At 38.8% G+C, this 22,262-nt stretch overlaps 1 protein-coding gene across 1 annotated transcript in view; it reads right to left on the reverse strand.

The window, feature by feature from the left end:
- Positions 1–22,262, reverse strand: part of Nup98-96 (nuclear pore complex protein Nup98-96) — a 474,154-nt gene that overhangs the window by 222,252 nt on the left and 229,640 nt on the right. The window contains exon 18 of the mRNA XM_067143470.2: positions 11,261–11,383. Within this exon, the coding sequence (XP_066999571.1) occupies positions 11,261–11,383 (123 nt within the window). The remainder of the gene's footprint in view (positions 1–11,260; positions 11,384–22,262) is intronic.

A 22,262-nucleotide genomic window follows, 5' to 3' on the forward strand; every position in this document is an offset into this window, starting at 1 on the left:
TGAGATAGTATACAATATTATATACAATTACTGTTGATTCAAAAAGTGAATTTTAGCAAATGAAATTATACTCACTTGCGAAGATTTGCTCTATTGCCTTTCTTCCAAAGCTGCATCAAATGGTGCACATGTTCCTTCAGAGTCCTCAAAGAGAAATTCTTCCCCGAACCTTCTTGTATCTTAACCTGAACACTAACCCATCTACCACTATCCTCGAAGGGGTTTGCAGCTAATACCTTCCTTAGAAGGTAAATATTGTCCTGAATAGTAAATCCCAAATGAGAAGCCATATTTCTCCACTGAATTGGACCTCTTGAAGTTCCTCGGGCGCTAATCACGTGCGAGTGCAATCACGAGGTTGACATGTTACACAGCCAGTGTATGGAAAGAATGGAGCTGCTTTGAGTCATACGGACAAATAATTACTACGAACGCTCGGAGATATTTTTCAAGTTTGGGAGTTCAAGTGCAACTGACACGGATGGGAATACTTTGATGAATATATAGAAACAAAAGTCAAATTTATGCTGAGTGGTTCACATTTTAGAGTTTGTTAAAGAAAATAGCATTAATAAATTTCCGGGTGTTCCGTAATAATAAATTTGGAGCTTAATCTATAAGGAAATAATTTATTGCACAGGAATATTTCCTTAAATTTGGAGCTTAATCGATGAGGAAATAATTTATTGCACAGGAATATTTCCTAACACCTTTATTGAAAACAAAACTTACAAGAGGTAAAAAACAAAACAAAAAGACCCCACACACGCCTTGCGTACTTCATGACTGTCTTCTTTTTTTGAAACAAAACTTAAGGGAAGGCTGTCATGATACCAACCATCACAAACACATAACAGGATAGAAATCAAAATTCTCTTTAACATCCTACCCACCTTGCAATTTTTGTTTACACTAATCCACTGATAAAATTGCAACACAATGAAAATAGACAGCTGCATTCTGCAATAAAACATTACAATCTTTCATTTGACACTGATTTTTCATACAATGCCTGTCTCTTCTGGAATATTTATAACTCCAAACATTTTGGTGTTTTCACTATTCTACCACTTCTTGTAGACTTCACTTGTGGATTTGCCACTGCATCAGATGATCCGTGCGAAGCCTTCTCTGGTTGTATCTCCAGGATAGAATCTGGCCGATTGCTCTCTACTACTGCAGATTCATCTGATAAGGAGACTTCTAAGGGATAAAGCCTTTGAACTGGCTGCACCCTCTCGCCCACAGCCGTTCTCAGTTTGACAACACTGACGACGCCATCCTTACCAGGGTACACCTCCTGGATGACAACTAGTGGCAAATCGACTTGTTCGATGTTATCAGCTCTGATCAGCACAACGTCTCCAACGTTGACTTTGCTGGATGTCCTACCTCCCTGTTGAATAAGAAGAGCCAGGTATTCTTTGCGGAACCTCTGCCGAAGATCGTCCCGCAGTTTCTGTAGATAACGCCTTCTTAATTCTATTCCTTTTCTGTCGATGGCATCCAAATCTGGCACATCAGTACTGGGTACCTCATGAAGAAAATCAGCTGGTTTCAGTTCAGATCGTGTAACTCATCGGATACATGTCAATGGGCGTAAATTTATAACAGCTTCACAGTCACACAGTATCGTGCTTAACTCAAAGTATAGATAAGAAAAGTGTTTTTCCACCAATCAATACACAATTTATTTTAAATAGATGAAACTAGTACCAGTTTCGGCTCTTTGACGGCCATCATCAGCTAGTACATGATTTGTTTCCAGCCATTAGACAATTCACAAGTTGTTATTGTATTAGACATCCGGATGTCTAATGGGGGATGGAAATGTATACAGTAGCATGTAATTAAAATATCAGTAGTCAAGGTAAAAAGTTACAATAAGTTAGAACATGAGTATGTAGGACATTAAAACATATGGGTCATAATATAAAACACTTAAAAAGTTTTAACACATTAAAATTTGGTAAGTATAGGTAGACACTTGTTAAAAAATTTTAGTTCATGTTACATAGGTTCCATTCTTCTATCTTCTGTGTAGTTCCTTTGCTTTTATGTTATGTTGATTTTAGCTGTGTATGGTAATCTTCGAGAAAGTTCTGAAGCTGGTAGGCGTCATGTTGATATGGACCTTTGTCAAGAAGAAATTTTTTTATATTGTGTTATATATTCCAACTTGTGATGTACTCTGGTAAGTTTTAATATAGTAAACAGCAGGTCTTGAGTTAGAAGTAGTTGTTTGAAACATCGGCACAAGACTTCCACAACAACTAAAACTACAACCACAAACGTAGACGAGAGAGGTGTTGCCACCAATTACTTCTAACTCAAGACCTGCTGTTTACTATATTAAAACTTACCAGAGTACATCACAAGTTGGAATATATAACACAATATAAAAAAAATTCTTCATGACAAAGGTCCATATCAACATGACGCATACCAGCTTCAGAACTTTCTCAAAGATTACCATACACAGCTAAAATCAACATAACATAAAAGCAAAGGAACTACACAGAAGATAGAAGAATGGAACCTATGTAACATGAACTAAAATTTTTTAACAAGTGTCTACCTATACTTACCAAATTTTAATGTGTTAAAACTTTTTAAGTGTTTTATATTATGACCCATATGTTTTAATGTCCTACATACTCATGTTCTAACTTATTGTAACTTTTTACCTTGACTACTGATATTTTAATTACATGCTACTGTATACAATTCCATCCCCCATTAGACATCCGGATGTCTAATACAATAACAACTTGTGAATTGTCTAATGGCTGGAAATAAATCATGTACTAGCTGATGATGGCCGTCAAAGAGCCGAAACCGGTACTAGTTTCATCTATTTAAAATAAATTGTGTATTCATTGGTGGAAAAACACTTTTCTTATCTATACTTAGAATCTGTCAATACGGAAAATGAAATTTATAAATAATAATTTATAAATAATAATAAAATCGTGCTTAACTCTTCGCAAGTAACCGAAGTCTTGCCCAAATTACGACGAAGCAGCTCTTTCACCATTCCAATGCCTTTTCCACCACCCTCCCCACCATGCAGCAGTGGGAGGGTTGAATTTCCAAGTTATTCTTTCTACAACACAACTGGAAAGTATTTCTTCCCATTTTATCCCTTGCAAAGCGTGGTTAGGCCCTGTGAAGTTTGTGCCATTGTCTGAGTAGATAACCGACACCCTGTCCCTGCGAGCAATGAATCTTCGTAGAGCTTGTAGGAATGCATTTGTTGACAGAGACCTGACAAGCTCAATATGAACTGCTCGAAAGAAGGCGCAGGTGAATAACACGAGCCACGCCTTCTCTCCAGTCTTCAGATACAATGGTCCAGCAAGATCTACCCAGGTGACTTGAAATACTGCGGTGCAGTTAAGTCGCTCCTTGGGAAGTGGGGGCAGACTGTGTCTCCAATGACCTGGACCGATACCTCTTACATCTGACACAGCTCATTATGAATAGCCTAACCAACTCTCTTCCTCCTATGATCCAGAAGTCTTCTCTAAGCATTGTTAATAAAGTTTGAAGTCCCATGTGCTTAGACAGGCAATGTTTTTCCATCACCAGCCTCTCAACGACGATGTTATGTGAAGGCAGCACAATGGGGTACTTGAAGTTTTCTTTATAATCACCATAGGCTAACTTTGTTCGCAGCCTTAGAATTCTCTGACTATCTTCAAAAATCTGAGTTTTCCTTTTCATCTTTTGCTCTATGACCTCTCTGTTCTCTGTTTGAACACATCTTATCGGACACTTTTCTGCCTCGACTACTTCTTCTACAGATAGTTCTCCCTTACTTTTGGCATCTCGGTGTCGTATGTTGTAGACAAATCTCAGTGCCCAGCCAATCATGTGTAACGTTCTATGGTAACTAGAAAAATAGCAAAGTCTCAATGTAAACTCTTCCTTATCAAATACTGCATTCGTTACGAGAATCTTTTTCTTCTCCTTGTCGACTTCATCCTCAGGAGCCACAATGTCCAATTTAGGCCATCGTTCAGCGTCATCCTTGAGCCATGTGGGACCTTCCCACCACTTACTTTCTACCAAAAACTTTGTGCTCATGCCTCTGGATAGTAGGTCAGAAAGGTTTAAAAACCCTGGAACATGATGTCAATCCTTCAGGTTACTGAACTTGCGTATTTCCTCACAATAATTTCCTACGAATACACTCCAGTTTCCTTTCGTCTTGATCCAGGTGAGCACCACTGTAGAGTCACTCCAAAAGTATGTTTTACAGTCTTGGAGGTTTAATGCCCTTCACTTGTGTGCATAACCGAGTGGCTATGACCACAGCTAACAATTCTAGGCGGGGTATAGTTATCGGTCCTAAAGGTGCAACCCTAGCTTTAGCTTGGACCAACTGTAATGACACAATAGAGTCCTTTTCTGCCCTTAGGAATATACACGTAGTATGTGACAACTTGCCGGCATCAATAAACACATGAATAGTTAATCCCCTGCTCTCAAATTCCCATGGTACAAAGTCTTTTTGGAATCCTGCATTGTTTCAACAAAGGTAAGTGTTTCACCCAAGAATGGAATTTGTTCATTATTTGTTGTGGTAATTCCTCGTCCCATCCACATTTTTCTCTCCAGGCTTCCTGCATCAGTAATTTAGGGATTAATGTTACTGGACACAAAAAACCAGGTGGATCGAAAATACGTACAATTGACAGTAAGCTTCTCTTAGAAGTTGAAAGTGTGGTTAGCTCAGCTGTATTAATGATGCAGAACATCTCATCTGACCGAGCATCCCACATAAGACCAAGTATTGAAACAATGATCTCTGACTCTGATTTTTCTGGTGAACTGCTTATCCACCCTCTCAATTCAAAATGTGCTGAACTCATCATTTTAGTAGATTTTTCAATGAACTCGCTCAACTGTTCTTTGGTTTCACAGCTAGTGACAATTGTCCACATAGAAAGAATTCTGCAGCTTCTTGGCCATTTTCAGATCTTCAGCTAAAACTTTACTCAGGTGATGCGATATCATTGCTCCTAGTAGTAATGGGCTGCACGTAACCCCAAACACTAATCTGCAATGTCGCAATGTAATGATCTTGCCTTTGGAATAATCTTTCCACCAGAGAAATCTTAGAAAATCCCTGTCATCCTCATAGAGGCTTATCTGCAGGAACGCCTTTTTAATAACAGCTGCGACCCCTATGGCATGCTTTCGAAACTGCAACAAAAGTTTGGGAATAATCTCGATTAAATTTGGTCCCTTCTCCAAGCATTCATTCAGCGAATTGCCATGTCTGTCCTTTGGTGAGGCATCAAACACAGGCCTAATTTTAGTAGTTAAACTTGATTCCTTAATTACTGCTCTGTGTGGTAAATAGTGGCCTGATGTCTCGTCATTCTCATTTACAGTCTCCACGATTCTGCATTCTATCCACTCTTGAATCACATCATCATAATCTTTAAGCTTGTCCAAGTTTATCAATCTTCTAGTAACTGCTTCCAACCTCTTCTCAGCTAACTTCCTGTTATCCAACAACTCTGAATGACCATCCTTCCAGGGGAGACGAACATCGTATCTCCCTTCTTCATTCACCCTTACAGTTTAATTGAAGTGTTTCACAACTTCCTTTTTCATCTCTTTCTTTGACTGTGACTCTGCAGGGTCCTTTATGCCAATGGTTTCTAACTTCCACAAGTCTGATATACCCATTGCTTTACCACAGGTGAGACTGACTAGTAACTGATTGCCCTTAGCCAGATCTCGCTGACCCATCGCTGTCCAACCTAACCTGGTTTCCAGTGCATACAGATTTTCATCCAGCTTAATCAGAACTCCTATAAGCAGCTTCCCCAAAACATCTGCTCCAAGCAACAAGTGCACCTCTGGAACATTGATCCCAACATCTGTTAACTGAATGTTTCTAGCTGCAAGAACAGGGTAAACATGTTAAGTTTCTAACCTTGGAACATAACCACATATTTTCTTCTTATCAAGCACCGAGACTGTGCATTTGAAATCCCCTTTTAGTGCTTGTAGTGTTACATCAAACATTATGGCTCTCTTTGCTAGTTTTTACACCCCCAAACAATGAGACATCACTTCCTTTCCCAGTTTTTGTAGTCCTAACTTCCTAGCACTTTCTTTGGTTATGTAAGACATTTGTGACCCAGAATCTAATAAAATTTATGCAAGCTTGACAGGTCCTTCACTATAATACCAATATAATGGTCCGTTATTGGACATTATAAATTTTCAGCTAACTCATTCTTGGTTGCCTGCGTTTCGCCCTCATGTGCTAAGTTGGGCTCATCAGTTGGTCCTTAGCACACCTACCAAGACGCAAGGCTAGTGCATACCATAAAAATTTATAATGTCCAATAACGGACCATTATATTGGTATTATAAATTTACTCATTCAGGACAAATATTTCATGTTCCCTATAGGAATCAACACCATATCATCTGATGGCCAGGCAGGCATGAATTTTTGGAAGTGAGACATAGTCTCTCATAGTGCATTGGCACTGCTGGTGGCTTCAAGTAGCCTATGCAGTGGCCTGCATGGTATGCACTAGCCTTGCATCTTGATAGGTGTGCTAAGGACCAACTGATGAGCCCAACTTAGCACATGAGGGCGAAACGCAGGCAACCAAGAATGAGTTAGCTGGAAAATTTATAATGTCCAATAACGGACCATTATATTGGTATTATAAATTTACTCATTCAGGACAAATATTTCATGTTCCCTATGGGAATCAACACCATATCATCTGGAGGTCCTTCACTACCAGAAACCTTCACAACAAGAGTTTGTAATAGCGTCTCTGTATTTTGATGGGCAGTTCAAGTCTTGGTGTTTTGATTATTTTGATTATCCTTTCCCTTTGAATTTTCTCTCTCTTCTTAGTAACTAAATCAGGACATAAGATAATCATACACTTCACAAATACTTTACATTTGCTCGAGTTATGCCCCTTATGCACTCCTTTTCTTCAAAATATCCTTCTCTCCATTCTGGAGATTCCTCACTTTAAAACAATCAGCAGATCTATGGGAACTCTTGTCACACCAGATACAACCTGTTCCAGTTTTCTGACCCTCACCAGAGTACAAAGCAGCAGCAGTGGGAAGTCTCTCTTGTTTACCTGGCTTGCATAACACGTCCTCCCTTTTCACAATAAAACTAGAGCGAGCAAGTGACAAACGTTCTTCGCTCTCCACTGCTTGTTTTATAAACAGTAACAACTTGCTTAAGTGATGATCGTGATCATTTTCTGATAGATGAGATACACGAACTCTCTCCCATGCCTTCATAACCTCTTGTGGTAATGCAGACTCCACCAGAGGATACAGCATTGCTGCATACTTATCACTAGTGACTCCTAAAGATTCCAAAGCTCTCAGTTGTATTTCTAATTTATCATAGAGGCTTCCAATACTAAGGCTACTACCTTCGGTAGCTTGAAGCAGAACAAGATTTAGAAGTTCTCAGACATATATTTCTATAAGTAATTCTTCCCTGGCATACCTGGATTTCAGGTGATCTACTGTCTTTTGATAGTTAGCTCCGGACGGAGGGAAACTCTCAACTAGCTCCCTGGCCACGGAACCTGGAACAGTAGCCTGTATAAGATACTGAAATTTGTCTTCCGGGTCGATATCACTATTGGCGTTTTTTTTCTTAAACTATTCCCAAAAACCAACCCAGTTTTATATATCTCCATCAAACTGTTTGAGCTGTAGCTTGGGAAAACTGAAATTCCTTTTCTTCGTCGTCTCGATCTCACTCGCTAAGGCCTCACCTCCACCAACAGATAAATTCACTTGAAAATTATTTTCGAACCTAACCTTAGCTTGTAGCCACTTCTCCCGGTACATTTCTGCCGTGTTGAATTCCTTGGCGTCATCTTCTTCTGTCGTTTCTTTAACACCCTTAAGTGCTTGAACCTTTTCATCCAAAGATAACAACCGCATTGCCTTATCTTCTAAAATACGGAAGTATGTCAACATTTCTTCCGCATCTATAACTGCTTCAGATATTTTTGTTTGAAACTCGCCATGTGCTCTTGTAAATAGTCTACGTATTTGTGATCTTTCCTTATTATACTGTTTAAACTCCTCCATCTTAACTAAGTCCTGTCGCGGTCGCCAGAAAATGTTCCGTAATAATAACTTTCGAGCTTAATCTATAAGGAAATAATTTATTGCACAGGAATATTTCCTAACACCTTTATTGAAAAAAAAAAAAAAAAACCGCACACACACACCTTGCGCACTTCACGACTGTCTTCTTTTTTTGAAACAAAACTTAACACTAGAACGGCCAGAGCGGTCATTTTGACCGTTAGCGAATTTCAAGGTATTTCCACGCTCGTACTTTTTAATGAACGAGGTTGTGCGTTTGTGACTTTTAATCTTTTAGGGTTATGTACATTTACGCCAAAAATTACATCCGTAGTTGATAAGGGAACACCGATATTGTCCCCTATATAACTTGCATAAATTGCTTGTCAAGTGCCTAAATAGGCTTGTAAACAAATGAGACTTATTTTTATCATTTTTCATAAAGGAATTCAATAGCAAGTCCGTCAAAATATTTCATTGTTACCTATTAGAAGTGAGAGAATATGAACAATTATTAATACTTAATGGATTGATCTGTATACAATACATCCCAATTGTTAACTATGTTGTTTTAAAATTAATAATTGAACATTTGCATGTTTCCCAGATCCTGGATGCTAGATATATGTCAGTAAGTGGCAGCGGTCAAAATGACCGCCTGTGGCCTTTATAGGTATGAGGAAAGTTCGGCCATTCTAGTGTTAAGGGAGGGCTATCATGATACTAACCACTACAAACACATAACAGGATAGAAATAAAATTTCTCTTAACACCAGGATTATGCACAGGTGTCACGAAATTCATACCGGACGTGCTGAAATATACAGTAGAAGTCCGTTATAGCGAGAATTCATAACAGCGAAAAATTTACTCGCTATAACGGATTGTCGTTATATCCGATTTTTTATATAAAAGTCGGAAAACCCTTCATGCACTTTAAAATCGGTATGAAACGGCAATCAGTTTGTTCAAAACTTAAGTTTCCGCAGATGATATCCACACTACGGCTTACTTGCTTGTTATTTTTCGTAATCCGATACTACATGAAAGTGTATGTTTAATTTCATTCTGAAAAAATATACTGTAGTTGTTTTCCCTTTTGTTTAAAGAAAGAGTTATATTAGAAAACATGTAACATCTCATGGAAATTCTTTACATAACCGGGTGTTTATGACGGGTAGAAAATCCCAGTTAATTAGTGTTAACATATGAAAGGTAATAATCGTGGAAGTATGAACAATTTCTTCGCAATATTTCCCTGGATGTGAAATTAATAACCACGCAAAATTATTTCAGTCCATTTAAGTTTGTTTCCAGTTTTGTTGCTGGACAAATTTCGAGATGGCAATAATCTGTGCATAATCCTGGACATTGGTACTGCTATTTTATTTAACAAACAATAAAATGCAAACCACTCAGAGTAAAAATACCATTTTTATTTCTATATATTCACAAAATTGTCCCCATCCGTGCCATTTGCACTCAAAGTCCCAAAAATTACACATTTCTCCGAGCGCTTGTGGTATTTGATCTTAGTTTTACAAATCATTCTGTATGAGGCAACGCAGCTTCTGGCCAGCAGGCTGACAAGCCTCAAACATTAAAGACGTTTAAGCTCTGCTGGTAGATAACGTTACGTTAATCGACGGGTAATAACAGGGCCGCTCATTTCAATAACGTAAGATGAATGGCTCGGATTGGCTCTTTCATCAGTGATGTCAATATAGCGTCAACCAGTTAGTGAACGGCTTGGGTGCGAAAGCTCTCCAATATCCTTGTCTTTGATTTCTTTTTCCTGTTCTTGTCCAGATTTCTTTTCCTACATTTCCCACCTGAAGATTGAAGATCTGTCAAGATGGCCTGTTAATGAGAGTTGATGCCCAACCTTGTGATGAAGCTGGGAAGGAGAAATGAACTTGTCAGGGGCTGAGAGGATATGGATGTAGAAGAACTGGGACTGATGAGGAGAGAGCCTATATATTTGAAGACGGCAGTGTGTGTGCTTTCGTGTTCTCATGTTTGTCCTTGTGTCTTCCTCCTCCCCCTCTTGCTCCTTTCTACACTGACTTTCCCATTGTGTTTGTCCTATTACATGTTCCTTTTCTTGATCCTATCTCTTTACATTGACTTGGACACTTGTTTGTTCCTTTCCAATACTTAGATATTATGATTACGCTACACTTCTGTTTTAAGCAGATCACAGGATAGAGTACTTCTTCCTTGTATTCAATTAAGAAACTTAAATTTGAGATTAATGCTTTCAAAATCCAAGTAAGTAAACTCAATATTCTTTTGAGTTTGCGCAGAGTGATGCAAAGTAAACTCGACTTAATTCCAGTCATACTCCCACTGGAGCATAGGGCATCCATGAAACACCTCCATCAAAATATATTAATGGCCAGTCTCTTCACCTTGCTCCAGATCTTTCCCCCACATGCATACATTCTTCCTCTCTTCCTCCACCATCTTACTGAATGTCTTCCTTGGAGGTCCATGCTTTCGAGCAACCTCTAGTTTCCAATCGAGTACCGATTCATTCAATGGCTCCAGTAGGCTTTCTTTAATTTGTGTTCTACCCCTTGCCATCTTCTCTCCTTTATTTGAACTTCAATTGGAAGTTGTTCTGTAACCTCCCCTAGTTCTTTAGTAAATATTAAATCTGGTTATCTTCTGTTGATAATTCGACGCAAAAAGCAGATTATGAATACTTGTAGTTGGCTTGTATTCTTATGGGTAATTGTAACTTCTCATGTTTTGTGGCCACAAAGGAGTACTGATTTTGCAAAGGTATTGAAAAGTCAGAATTTGGTTTTCCCTGATTTGTTTCGATTCATAAGTGTGTGATGCGAGACAAATTGCACACTAAGTTCCATAAAGACTTTGCTCAAACCACAACTATTAATGAAATGATACCCCCTTGTACGCAAAAATATGACTCACAAAAAAATTTCCTGCAGTAGGTCTCATTTCACACAGCATAAATCAAAAATAACATGTCCCAAAAGAAATATTCTAATCACAAGTCTAATATGTTATCACTACACAGGCTCCCTAGGAGCCAAAAAAAAAAAAAAAAAAAAAAAAAAAAAGTTCTGTACAATATCATCTTAAGCACATAAATACAAAACGTAAAGCATCTCACCACGTTCCATTTCTGCTCTCATGAAGAAAGCTGCTTTCATTAACTGCACATTGTGGGATGAACGTCCTAGTTCTTTGGCAATTTGTGCAGTAGGACTCTGCTGAATGTGATCAAAGTCACTGCCTGAAAAATCGAATAATAAATGTATTAATATACAAAGATGGCACACTTTCATGCAGCGATGTGAAACAAAGTGAACTTTCTATCGAGGAATCAGCTGAAAAATAAAAGATTGGCATTATTTAAAAACAGGACACTTTTCTGTGTTTTATCTTATTACATGACTATTAACATCCTACTCTGCGAACCATGTGACCTTGCCGCGGTGGGGAGGCATGCGTGTCCCAATGATGCAGATAGCTGAGCCGCAGGTGCAACTATATCGGATGGGTATCTGTTGAAAGACCAGACTAACGAATGGTTCATCGAAAGGGGGGTAGCAGCCTTTCGGTAGTTGCAAGGGCGGCAGTCTAGATGATTGACTGATACAGCCTTGTAATAATACTCAACATGGCTTCGCTGTGTTGATACTGCTACACGGCTGAAAGCAACGGGAAACTACAGCCGTAACTACCTCCCGAGGACATGCAGCTCTCTCTGTATGAATGATGTACTGATGATGGCTTCCTCCCGGGTAAAATTTTCTGGAGGTAAACTAGTCCCCCATTCGGATCTCCGGGTGGGGACTACACGAGAGGGGGCGATCATCAGGAAGATGGATACCGACATTCTGCGAGTCGGAGCGTGGAATGTTAGAAGCTTGAATCGTTGTGGTAGGTTAGAGAATCTGAAAAGGAAGATGGATACACTAAAGTTAGATGTAGTTGGTATAAGTGAAGTACATTGGCAGGAAGAACAACATTTTTGGTCAGGCGACTACCGAATTATCAACACAAAATCAAACAGGGGAAATGCAGGAGTTGGTTTAATAAAGAATAAGAAAATAGGGCAGCGGGTAAGCTACTACGACCAGCATAGTGAAAGAATTATTGTCGTCAAGATAGACACCAAACCAATGCCCACCACAATAGTGCAGGTCTATATGCCTACTAGTTCAGAGGATGATGAAGAAATCTAAAGAATATATGAGGAGATAGAAGATTTAATACAATATGTAAAAGGTGACGAGAATCTAATTGTGATGGGAGACTGGAATGCAGTGGTAGGCTAAGGAAGAGAAGGTAGTACAGTAGGAGAATTTGGTTTGGGACAAAGGAACGAAAGAGGAAGTCGGCTGGTTGAATTCTGCACTGATCATAATTTAGTCCTTGCCAATACTTGGTTCAAACACCACAAACAATGGCTGTATACGTGGACGAGACCTGGAGACACTGGAAGGTATCAACTAGACTTCATTATGACTAGGCAGAGATTCAGAAACCAGGTGTTGGATTGCAAAACTTTCCCAGGAGCAGACGTGGACTGACCACAACTTGTTGGTCATGAAATGCCATCTGAAGTTGAAGAAACTGAAGAAAGGAAAGAATGCAAAAAGATGGGATCTAGAAAAGTTGAAAGAAAAGAGTGTGAGGGACTGTTTCAAGGAACATGTTGCACAAGGACTAAATGAAATGGCTGAAGGAAACACTATTGAGGAAGAGTGGAGAGTCATGAAAAATGAAGTCAGTAGGGCTGCTGAAGAAATGTTAGGAAGGAAGAAAAGATCAACTAAGAATCAATGGATAACTCAGGAGATACTAGACCTAATTGATGAACGACGAAAATACAAGAATGTTAGAAATGAAGAGGGCAGAAAGGAATACAGGCGATTAAAGAATCAAGTGGATAGAAAGTGCAAGGTAGCTAAGGAAGAATGGCTGAAGGAGAAGTGCAAGGATGTTGAAGGCTGTATGGTCCTGGGAAAGGTAGATGCTGCATACAGGAAAATCAAGGAAACCTTTGGAGAAAGGAAATCTAGGTGTATGAATATTAAGAGCTCAGATGGAAAACCACTTCTAGGGAAAGAAGACAAAGCAGAAAGATGGCAGGAGCATATCCAACAGTTGTATCAAGGTAAAGATGTAGATAATTTGGTTCTGGAACATGAAGAGGCTGTTGATGTTGATGAAAAGGGAGACCCAATTTTGAGGTCAGAGTTTGACAGAGCTGTGAGTGACCTAAATAGGAACAAGGCACCTGGAATTGATGACATTCCCTCTGAATTACTGACTGCCTTAGGAGAAACCAGCATGTCAAGGTTATTCCATTTAGTGTGCAAGATGTACGAGACAGGAGAAGTCCCATCCGATTTTCGGCAGAATGTTGTTATACCTATTCCCAAGAAAGCCGGTGCTGACAGGTGTGAAAACTACCGCACCATTAGTTTAGTATCTCATGCCTGCAAAATTTAAACACTTATTATTTACAGAAGAATGGAAAATCAAGTTGAAGCTGAGTTGGGAGAAGATCAATTTGGCTTCAGAAGAAATGTAGGAACACATGAAGCAATCCTGACTTCACGTCTGATCTTAGAGGATCGAATCAAGAAGGACAAGCCCACGTACAAGGCATTCGTAGATCTAGAAAAGGCATTCGATAATGTTAATTGGACCAAGCTATTTACGATTTTTTTTTCTTTTTGCTAGTTGCTTTACGTCGCACCGACACAGATAGGTCTTATGGCGACGATGGGACAGGGAAGGGCTAGGATTGGGAAGGAAGCGGCCGTGGCCTTAAGGCACAGCCCCAGCATTTGCCTGCTGTGAAAATGGGAAACCACAGAAAACCATTTTCAGGGCTGCCGACAGCGGGGATCGAACCTACTATCTCCTGAATACTGGATACTGGCCGCACTTAAGCGACTGCAGCTATCGAGCTCGGTATTTATAATTCTGAAGATGATAGGGATCAGATACCGAGAACGAAGAATTATCTACAATCTGCACAAAAATCAATCTGCAGTGATAAGAATCAAGGGCTTTGAAAAATGAAGCAGCAATCCAGAAAGGAGTGAGGCAAGGCTGCAGTTTGTCCCCTCTCCTTTTCAATGTTTACATAGAACAGGCAGTAAAGGAAAACAAAGAGAAATTTGGAAAGGGAATCACAGTCCAAGGAGAGGAAATCAAAACCTTGAGATTTGCCGATGATATTGTTATTTTATCTGAGACTGCAGACGATCTCGACAAGTTGCTGAATGGTATGGATGAAGTCTTGGGTAAGGAGTACAAGATGAAAATAAATAAGTCCAAAACAAAAGTAATGATTAGGTGGATCTCTTTCTATGACATAATGGAGTGCAGTCGAACGAAGGCAGGTGATGTAGGAAATATTAGATTAGGAAATTAAGTCTTAAAGGAAGTAGATATATATTGTTACTTTGGTAGTAAAATAACTAACGATGGCAGAAGTAAGGGGGACATAAAATGCAGACTAGCACAAGCAAGGAAGAGCTTTCTTAAGAAAAGAAATTTGCTCACTTCAAACATTGATATTGGCATTACAAAGATGTTTTTGAAGACTTTCGTGTGAAGCGTGGCATTGTATGGAAGTGAAACATGGACGATAACTAGCTCAGAAAGAAAGAGAATAGAAGCTTTTGAAATGTGGTGTTACAGAAGAATGCTGAAGGTGAGATGGATAGATCGAATCATGAATGAAGACAGACTGAATCGAATTAGTGAGAGGAGATCGATTTGGCTAAATTTATTACAAGTTGTCCATTTCATGACCGTATCGATGTTTAATCAAGAAGTAAGTATAAATAACCACCTAATCGATACTTTATTAATGCCTCAGGCAAAATTGAATAAAATTAAAACTTACAGGACATGTTTCAACCACTTAGTGGTCCTCTTCAGCTGTATAAATAAAGAACTGAAAAGAAAAACATTGACAATAAGCACAAATAAAAGTTCTTTGGAGACTCCTTTGATAAAAATGGAGGTCGTCAGAATAGGACATCTTGCCTTTCGTTCTTGTTTGGAAAAGATGTTTATTCTGCGCTGTCTAGAGGGTCTGTCTTTGAGCGTGACCTGGTAAAGTAACGATGTGATACAGTTTGACAGTTCATGGAATTCCATCGCATCGTTACTTCACGCTCAAAGACAGACCCTCTAGACAGCGCAGAATAAACATCTTTTCCAAACAAGAATGAAAGGCAAGATGACCTATTCTGACGACCTCCATTTTTATCAAAGGAGTCTCCAAAGAACTTTTATTTGTGCTTATTGTCAATGTTTTTCTTTTCAGTTCTTTATTTATACAGCTGAAGAGGACCACTAAGTGGTCGAAACATGTCCTGTAAGGTTTAATTTTATTCAATTTTGCCTGAGGCATTAATAAAGTATCGATTAGGTGGTTATTTATACTTACTTCTTGGCTAAATTTGATGAGAAGAAGAGATAGAACGATAGGACACATCTTAAGACACCCAGGACTTGTTCAGTTGGTTTTTGAAGGAAGTGTAGGTGGTAAGAACGGTAGGGGTAGACCAAGGTATGAATATGACAAGCAGATTAGAGCAGATGTAGGATGCAATAGTTACATAGAAATGAAAAGGTTAGCACAGGATAGGGTGGTGTGGAGGGCTGCATCAAACCAGTCTATGGACTGATGACTCAAACAACGACTATTAACATAGCAATATCATACCTGCCAACTTTTAGAAATAAAAAATAGGATGGATTTCATCACATACATTGCACCGCGGTCTCAATGAAAAAAGGACAAGATAAAAGGCATACATATTTACAGTTTCAATACGACTTTACGATTAAATTAAAAATCTTTAACTAAAGTACCTAATCATTCTCATTTACGATACACACATACGAATAATAATATACATATCACACCAACATACGGAATAAAATGCATAATAGTTTTCTTTATTAGACGGAAAAATGAATGGCAATTCAATTTAACAGGTATCTCTGAACACTTGGAGATTATGTTTGTGTTTGGTGGCCATAACGTGCAGAGAAAATACCAGAAACTGTCACCAACACAATTCCCTGAAATACATTGAAGTCAATAAAATTATGAAGTAAGAATTAACATTGATACATTGAAATACGCTAAACTACCACATACAAGAACAGATCAATATGTCTCATACATTATTACGACTTCAAGAGGGGAAAAAGCACAGAAACGCAAGAAAAAGAACGTGGCCTACACTTCCAACGAAACTATGCACAGAACTGTGTTAAACAGCGCACGAACCACACAATAACAAACTCACTCATCCCAATTAGTTACCTGAGTCGGTGCCCCTCTCGCTTGTAGGACGATTACCGCCCCAAATTCCCAGCTGTAAGACAAACACACTGCTATAGTGAGGAGGAAACACGATACACAAAGACGGACGGGTTATACATTCGCCAAATAAAGCATCAAATAAATACGCTTGAAAATGAGCTTGCATAAAGTACACATGTGCACAAGAATTTATCCTAGGGGAAGAGTATTGACCATACTGGAGTTTATATCGTTAAAAAATAGGAAGTAACTAAATTGGAAAACTCGAAGGCTAGTTAAAAAATGGTAAGTTTCTGCGTAAATTGAAAGTTTTGCAGGTATGCAACATATTTATTGTTTTACACACTCCACTGAATGAACACTGTCTTTGCAAACAAATTACATGCTTCAAAGCTTTAAGCTATACTTTGATAAAAATTATTGCCTAATTCCAGAAATGTACGTAAGTCCAGGACATACAATCTAAAATTTTTGCTTTGAATGCACTGTTTTTGTCACTTCTGGTCACTTTCTCAACATGATACTCCATGATTCAGTATATCCTCAGAAGAGGGTATTGAAACATCTCTTATTAATCACTACCTGTACCCTACCTCCAATGTCTGCTGTGGAACGAGGTTCTCATGAAGTTGTTATAGTGTGTCTGGAACTAGCTGATGCACTCTTTTTCCCTAACGTATTACACACAAGTCTGACAGGATTCATTCAAGTTCTGACCAGTCCATTCTCCTAATCATGATGAGATAGAAGAAGTCTGCAAAACATCAGGCCACGAAGATGAATCTCTCCCCAATAAATGGGACAAAGGTGGTTTATATAAACATCCTCAATGTCTCAGTAAGCTGAAAGACTTTCATTCTCAATAAAGATGAGCCCTGTGCGAGCAGCCAGAGTAATTCCTGCCCACACCATAACAGAATCCCCCATGGAATGTCTTTTCTGGTCTCCTCCGGACTCTTTCCAGCTGGAGATTTGAGGACAAAACGAGACTCGTTTGAGAAGAGTATACACCTCCACCGCTCCACATTGTCCATCCCTGATGTGCTGCAAAAGTAAGACATTCTATCCGGTTCGGCCTCATGAGCAGTGGGCTCACGACGTCTCCTTGAGGAGAGATTACTGTTTCTTCTAACCATTTCCTTACAGATCATTTACATTCATACTGCAGATTTGTTGGAACTGATTTCTCACTTCAAAGGCAGTAGAACAGCAATCACACAAGGTCTAATGAATAATGAACTTATTTTTTCCCAAGGAAATTGTCGTGTTCTGACCACAGCCAAGTCTCCTAGTGTATGAACCAAGCTCCCTGTACCTAGGGTGATCACATGCAAATAGATACAAAAGAGGACAAAACTATTAAAAAAGGAGAACAATGCCAAAAAGAAAGTGGACACAGAACTTCTCCACTGAGAGTCTGAATTTAGAATTATATATTCTAATTTTCACATACATAAACAAATTTATACATTTCCATATTATACAGTAAATTCTTACAAAATTCAAACAATGAAACTAATTTACGTGCCTTGCTGGACTTTTCTGAAGATTCAGTTGCCTTTAGGAGTTTTGGCATGTCTTAACATATAAAAAGATACACATGCATATTCCTTTAGACCTACGGTGGCGAAACGCTGCACAGTTCACAGATTGTACAGATACCATACACTGAATTCACACGCGTGAAAAGCTTGGTAGGTGTGTCCGCTATTGGGGAGAGAGAGACGTAATGTTTTGGAGAACACTGGATGTAGAGTTGGTCAAGTGTAGGTATTGTATGAGTTTGATGGATAGTGAACATAGCATAAACGGTTCAGGATGGTGGTTCATTGGAAGTGCTATGCAAACGCCTTCATCATCATCATCATTTCTTCGCTCCAGCAAGCTGGGTGCGGTTGTGTACGAGCCTCTTTCAGTTTGTTCTATCCATCCACAGATGCTGCTCATATATGCAACACCAGTTTGCATTTCTAATTTCAAGGTCCTTCATTATCCGTTTTTCCCAAACATCACGAGGTCTTCCTCTTGGTCTCTTCCCAGGAACATTGTGGTCAAAGTATGTTCGAGGAGTCCTGTGAGGGTTCAACTTTTCATGTGACCATACCATTGCAATCTCTTCACTTCTAGAGTCTCCAGCAAGCTTCTTTCCAATCCAAGCAGTTGTCAGATATCCACATTCCTTATTTTATCCATTTTTGTTTTTTGTAGACAAGAACAGAGAAACTTCATTTCTGTTGCCTGAAGATGACTCTTTATTGGTCCAGTAAGTGTTGCTGCTTCCAGGCCATACGTCAGTATAGGTACTAGATATAATTTGTACAAGCTGATCTTGGAAACTAACGGAAATGTTCCATCCTAAAGTATTTTACGTACATCGTGATAGAAATTGGAAGCTGTCTGTATTCTGTTACTAATCTCTTGATGTATAGTATTGTCTGATGACAGAACACTACCTAATTACTGGAAGTTGTCTACAATATCCATCTCCTCATCTCCAATTCTTAGATGAACAGTTGGGGAGTTTCTACTCACCACCAAGCCAACTGTCTTCGTTTTGCTGATTTTGAGACCAAAGGTTGTAAAAGCTTCATGCCAGAGATCTAGTCTAGTTTGTATTTCCGCTTCTGTCTCACCCCATACCATTACATCATCAGCAAAAACCAGGGTATTAGTTGTTGGATCCTTTCTCTTAACCGCTTTTAAAACTTCATCCATTATGATTATGAAGAGAAGTGGTGAAAGACAACTTCCTTGCTGGACTCCACTCTTCGTTTCAAACCAACCCGACCTTCCATCCTGGACCTGGACACAACACTTGGTTTCATCATATAATTGTTGTACTCACGCTATGATGTCATCGGGTACTTTCTTATGTCTCAAACATTCCCTATATGCCTGCGTGGTACATGGTCATATGCTTTCTCGATATCCAGAAAAACAGTTATAAGTGTTTTACCGTTCTCCCAATACTCCTCAGAACATTCTGGTGGCCAAAATGAGGTCTATAGTTGATCTAAGAGATCTAAATCCATGTTGTTCCTCCTCAAGTGTAGGTTCAACATATTTTCTAATCCTGCTCTCAAGGATGGATTCTTAGATTTTGAGGCCATGTGAAGGCAGAGTTATACCTCTGTAGTTGGTACATTTCTTTCTATCACCTTTTTTCAACAATGGGATGATGACTCCTTGCTTCCAGTCATTGGGTATTACATTCTCTTTACAGATTCTATTTAGTACCCTGTACATCCACTGTTGTCCTACCTCTCCTAGTGCTTTGATCATCTCAACACTTAATTCATCTGATCCAGTTGATGTGTTGTTTTTCAGCTTAGATATTGCTGTCTCTACTTCCAACCATGTCAGATTAGTGGTATTTGTGCTGCCAAAATCATAAGGTTCGTCGTCTGATGGGGTGACATTTTCATAACAGTTCAGCAAAGTTTCAAAGTGCCTTTGGAACTCCTGTAATATTTTGGTCTTATCCCCAGTCACCTCACTATTAGGAAGTTCTACAGATTGGATAGATTCATTTTGAGTTGTTCTATTCTTAACAATACTGTATAACAGTTTTTTTTATTTCCATCCTGCGTTATTTTGGTAGCCAGATCTTCCTTGCATTTCTGCTTTTCAGCTACAACCAACTGTTTGACGTGTAATTTCTTCTTTCTGTAAAGTGACAGCTTCTCCTTTATTTCATGTTGATCTCCCCGCGTTCTTGCTTGATATACGGATCTTCTTGCATGGTTTTTCTCATTGATAGCCTTTTTAATATCATTCCACCAGGCAGTTTCTTTAGGTTTTCTTATTTGACTCTGTCATCCACATACTTTTTCTGCTGTACCAACCACAACCTTCTTTAGAGTATCCCATTCCCCATCTATCAATTTCAGTTCTTCTCTTGGTAACAACCTGCGGACACCTTCCCTGAATTCTTCCTTCACACTTGGCTCGGTTAGCAACCAAGTTTTTATTTTTGGGACTCTTTTGTTACAGACTTTGGGAGGTCTTTTCTCTGCAATAACTGCAACCAACAGTCTATGTCTCCACCAAGGTCTTCACTTGGAATGATCTTAACATCATTGGTATTTTTCCATACATTTTGATCTATCAGAATATAATCTATTACAGTACCTATTTTATCATCCCAGCTATATCTTGTGATTTTATGGGAGTCTCTCGTCTTGAACCAAGTGTTACTCACTATCAGGTTGTTTCTCATGCATAGATCTAGCATATATTCTCCCTCTTCATTTCTGTTTCCCATTCCATGAGGGCACAGTATGGATTCATATCTTGTTCGTTGTGAGCTCACTTGTGAATTAAAATCACCCATTACAATTAGATTGTCATACTCAGTGTGTTCTTCCAAGTTATTAAGGAAGTTGGCCTTTTCCTCTTTTGAGCATAATACCTGTGGAGCATATACTTGGATCACATTGTACTTTTTCCCTCCTAAGTTCACAGATAACTTAACTATCGTTTCGGTAACAAACTGAACTACACTACAAGCATCTATGTCTTTATGTATTAAAAATCCTACTCCATTCTTAGACTACTGCATTCCCAGACCAGTAGAGACTATAGTCCAATCTGATATTCATTTTCCCAGTTTTCTTCCACTTTGCTGAAACATTTAATAAATGTAGAATTGCTTGTTTTAGTTTACATAACCTTGCAGTCCTTTAGAATAGTATGGACTAAACTTTCTGGTAGGTATAAATTGGCTTTGTGTGCATTTCATTTCAATGTATATATATATCATCCAGTTTAATTAGATTGAAACAAGACCAAAAAGTCCACGAACATCCTTAAACCTCCATGTGTTTGATATCATTATACAGTAGAACCTCGATAATTCAAAATCAGTTAATTCAAAATCCCGCCTAATTTGAAGCAGCTCTCATTCCCGGAAATATGAGATACGGTTTTGAATGTTATTTAAATTGTTTAATTCGAAATACGGATGATTCGTAATTTGAAGTACGTCAGACCCATTACCGAAATTCAGACTTTTAATTCAAAACTGTCCTTACATTTTAAAACAATTTAAATTTAATTTAATTTCAATTCAAAATTTATCCGCATCATGATAGAATGCATAATCCGGAAAGTGCAGGGGTAGCTTTTGCACTTTCACACACTTCGGTGTGTCTGCAATGTGCTTCATAATTGCTAAGTTTGAGTGAAATCGGAACTCTCTTGTATCACGCAGCAGGCAGTGTGTGGAGGAAAAGAATCCACGAACACTGACGATGCCGACAGTTGATGAAAAAGCGTGGCTCATATAATATCTTCGTAGGCACCAAACAACATTGTCATTGCTGATGAAACTGCATTGCTTTCTTTTAATGCCGAGCCCAAACGGTCTTATGGTATTAAAGGAGAAAGTGCCAGCCGGGAAAATGTATAAGAGTGACAGTCATTGTACAGTGTTGCAATGCACACGAAAGCGAGAGAATTCCTCCCCTCGTCGTAGGGAAGTTCGATAAGCCACAATGTTTTACGGCCGTCGGGCACGTTCCGTGCACGTACAAGACATCTAAAAATGCAAAAAGAAAAGTAATCCAAAAAATAATGCATTTGCACACGGGAACCTGTACAATTTATCCTCGTCTTTGAATCATGTGATTTTTTCTTTCGTTGCGTGAGGTTATGTTTGTCAGTAATATATCCAAGTGCATTATTTGAAGACTGTAAATGCACCTTGGATACATTTCGGAAATAGTTTCTTCCATGGTATTTGAAAGGTTTAAACTGTGAATCAAGGTGATTGCATGCATTAATTGGTCTTAGCATACTTTGT

The sequence above is a fragment of the Anabrus simplex genome, chromosome 3, assembly GCF_040414725.1.
Source record: "Anabrus simplex isolate iqAnaSimp1 chromosome 3, ASM4041472v1, whole genome shotgun sequence".
NCBI lineage: Eukaryota > Metazoa > Arthropoda > Insecta > Orthoptera > Tettigoniidae > Anabrus > Anabrus simplex.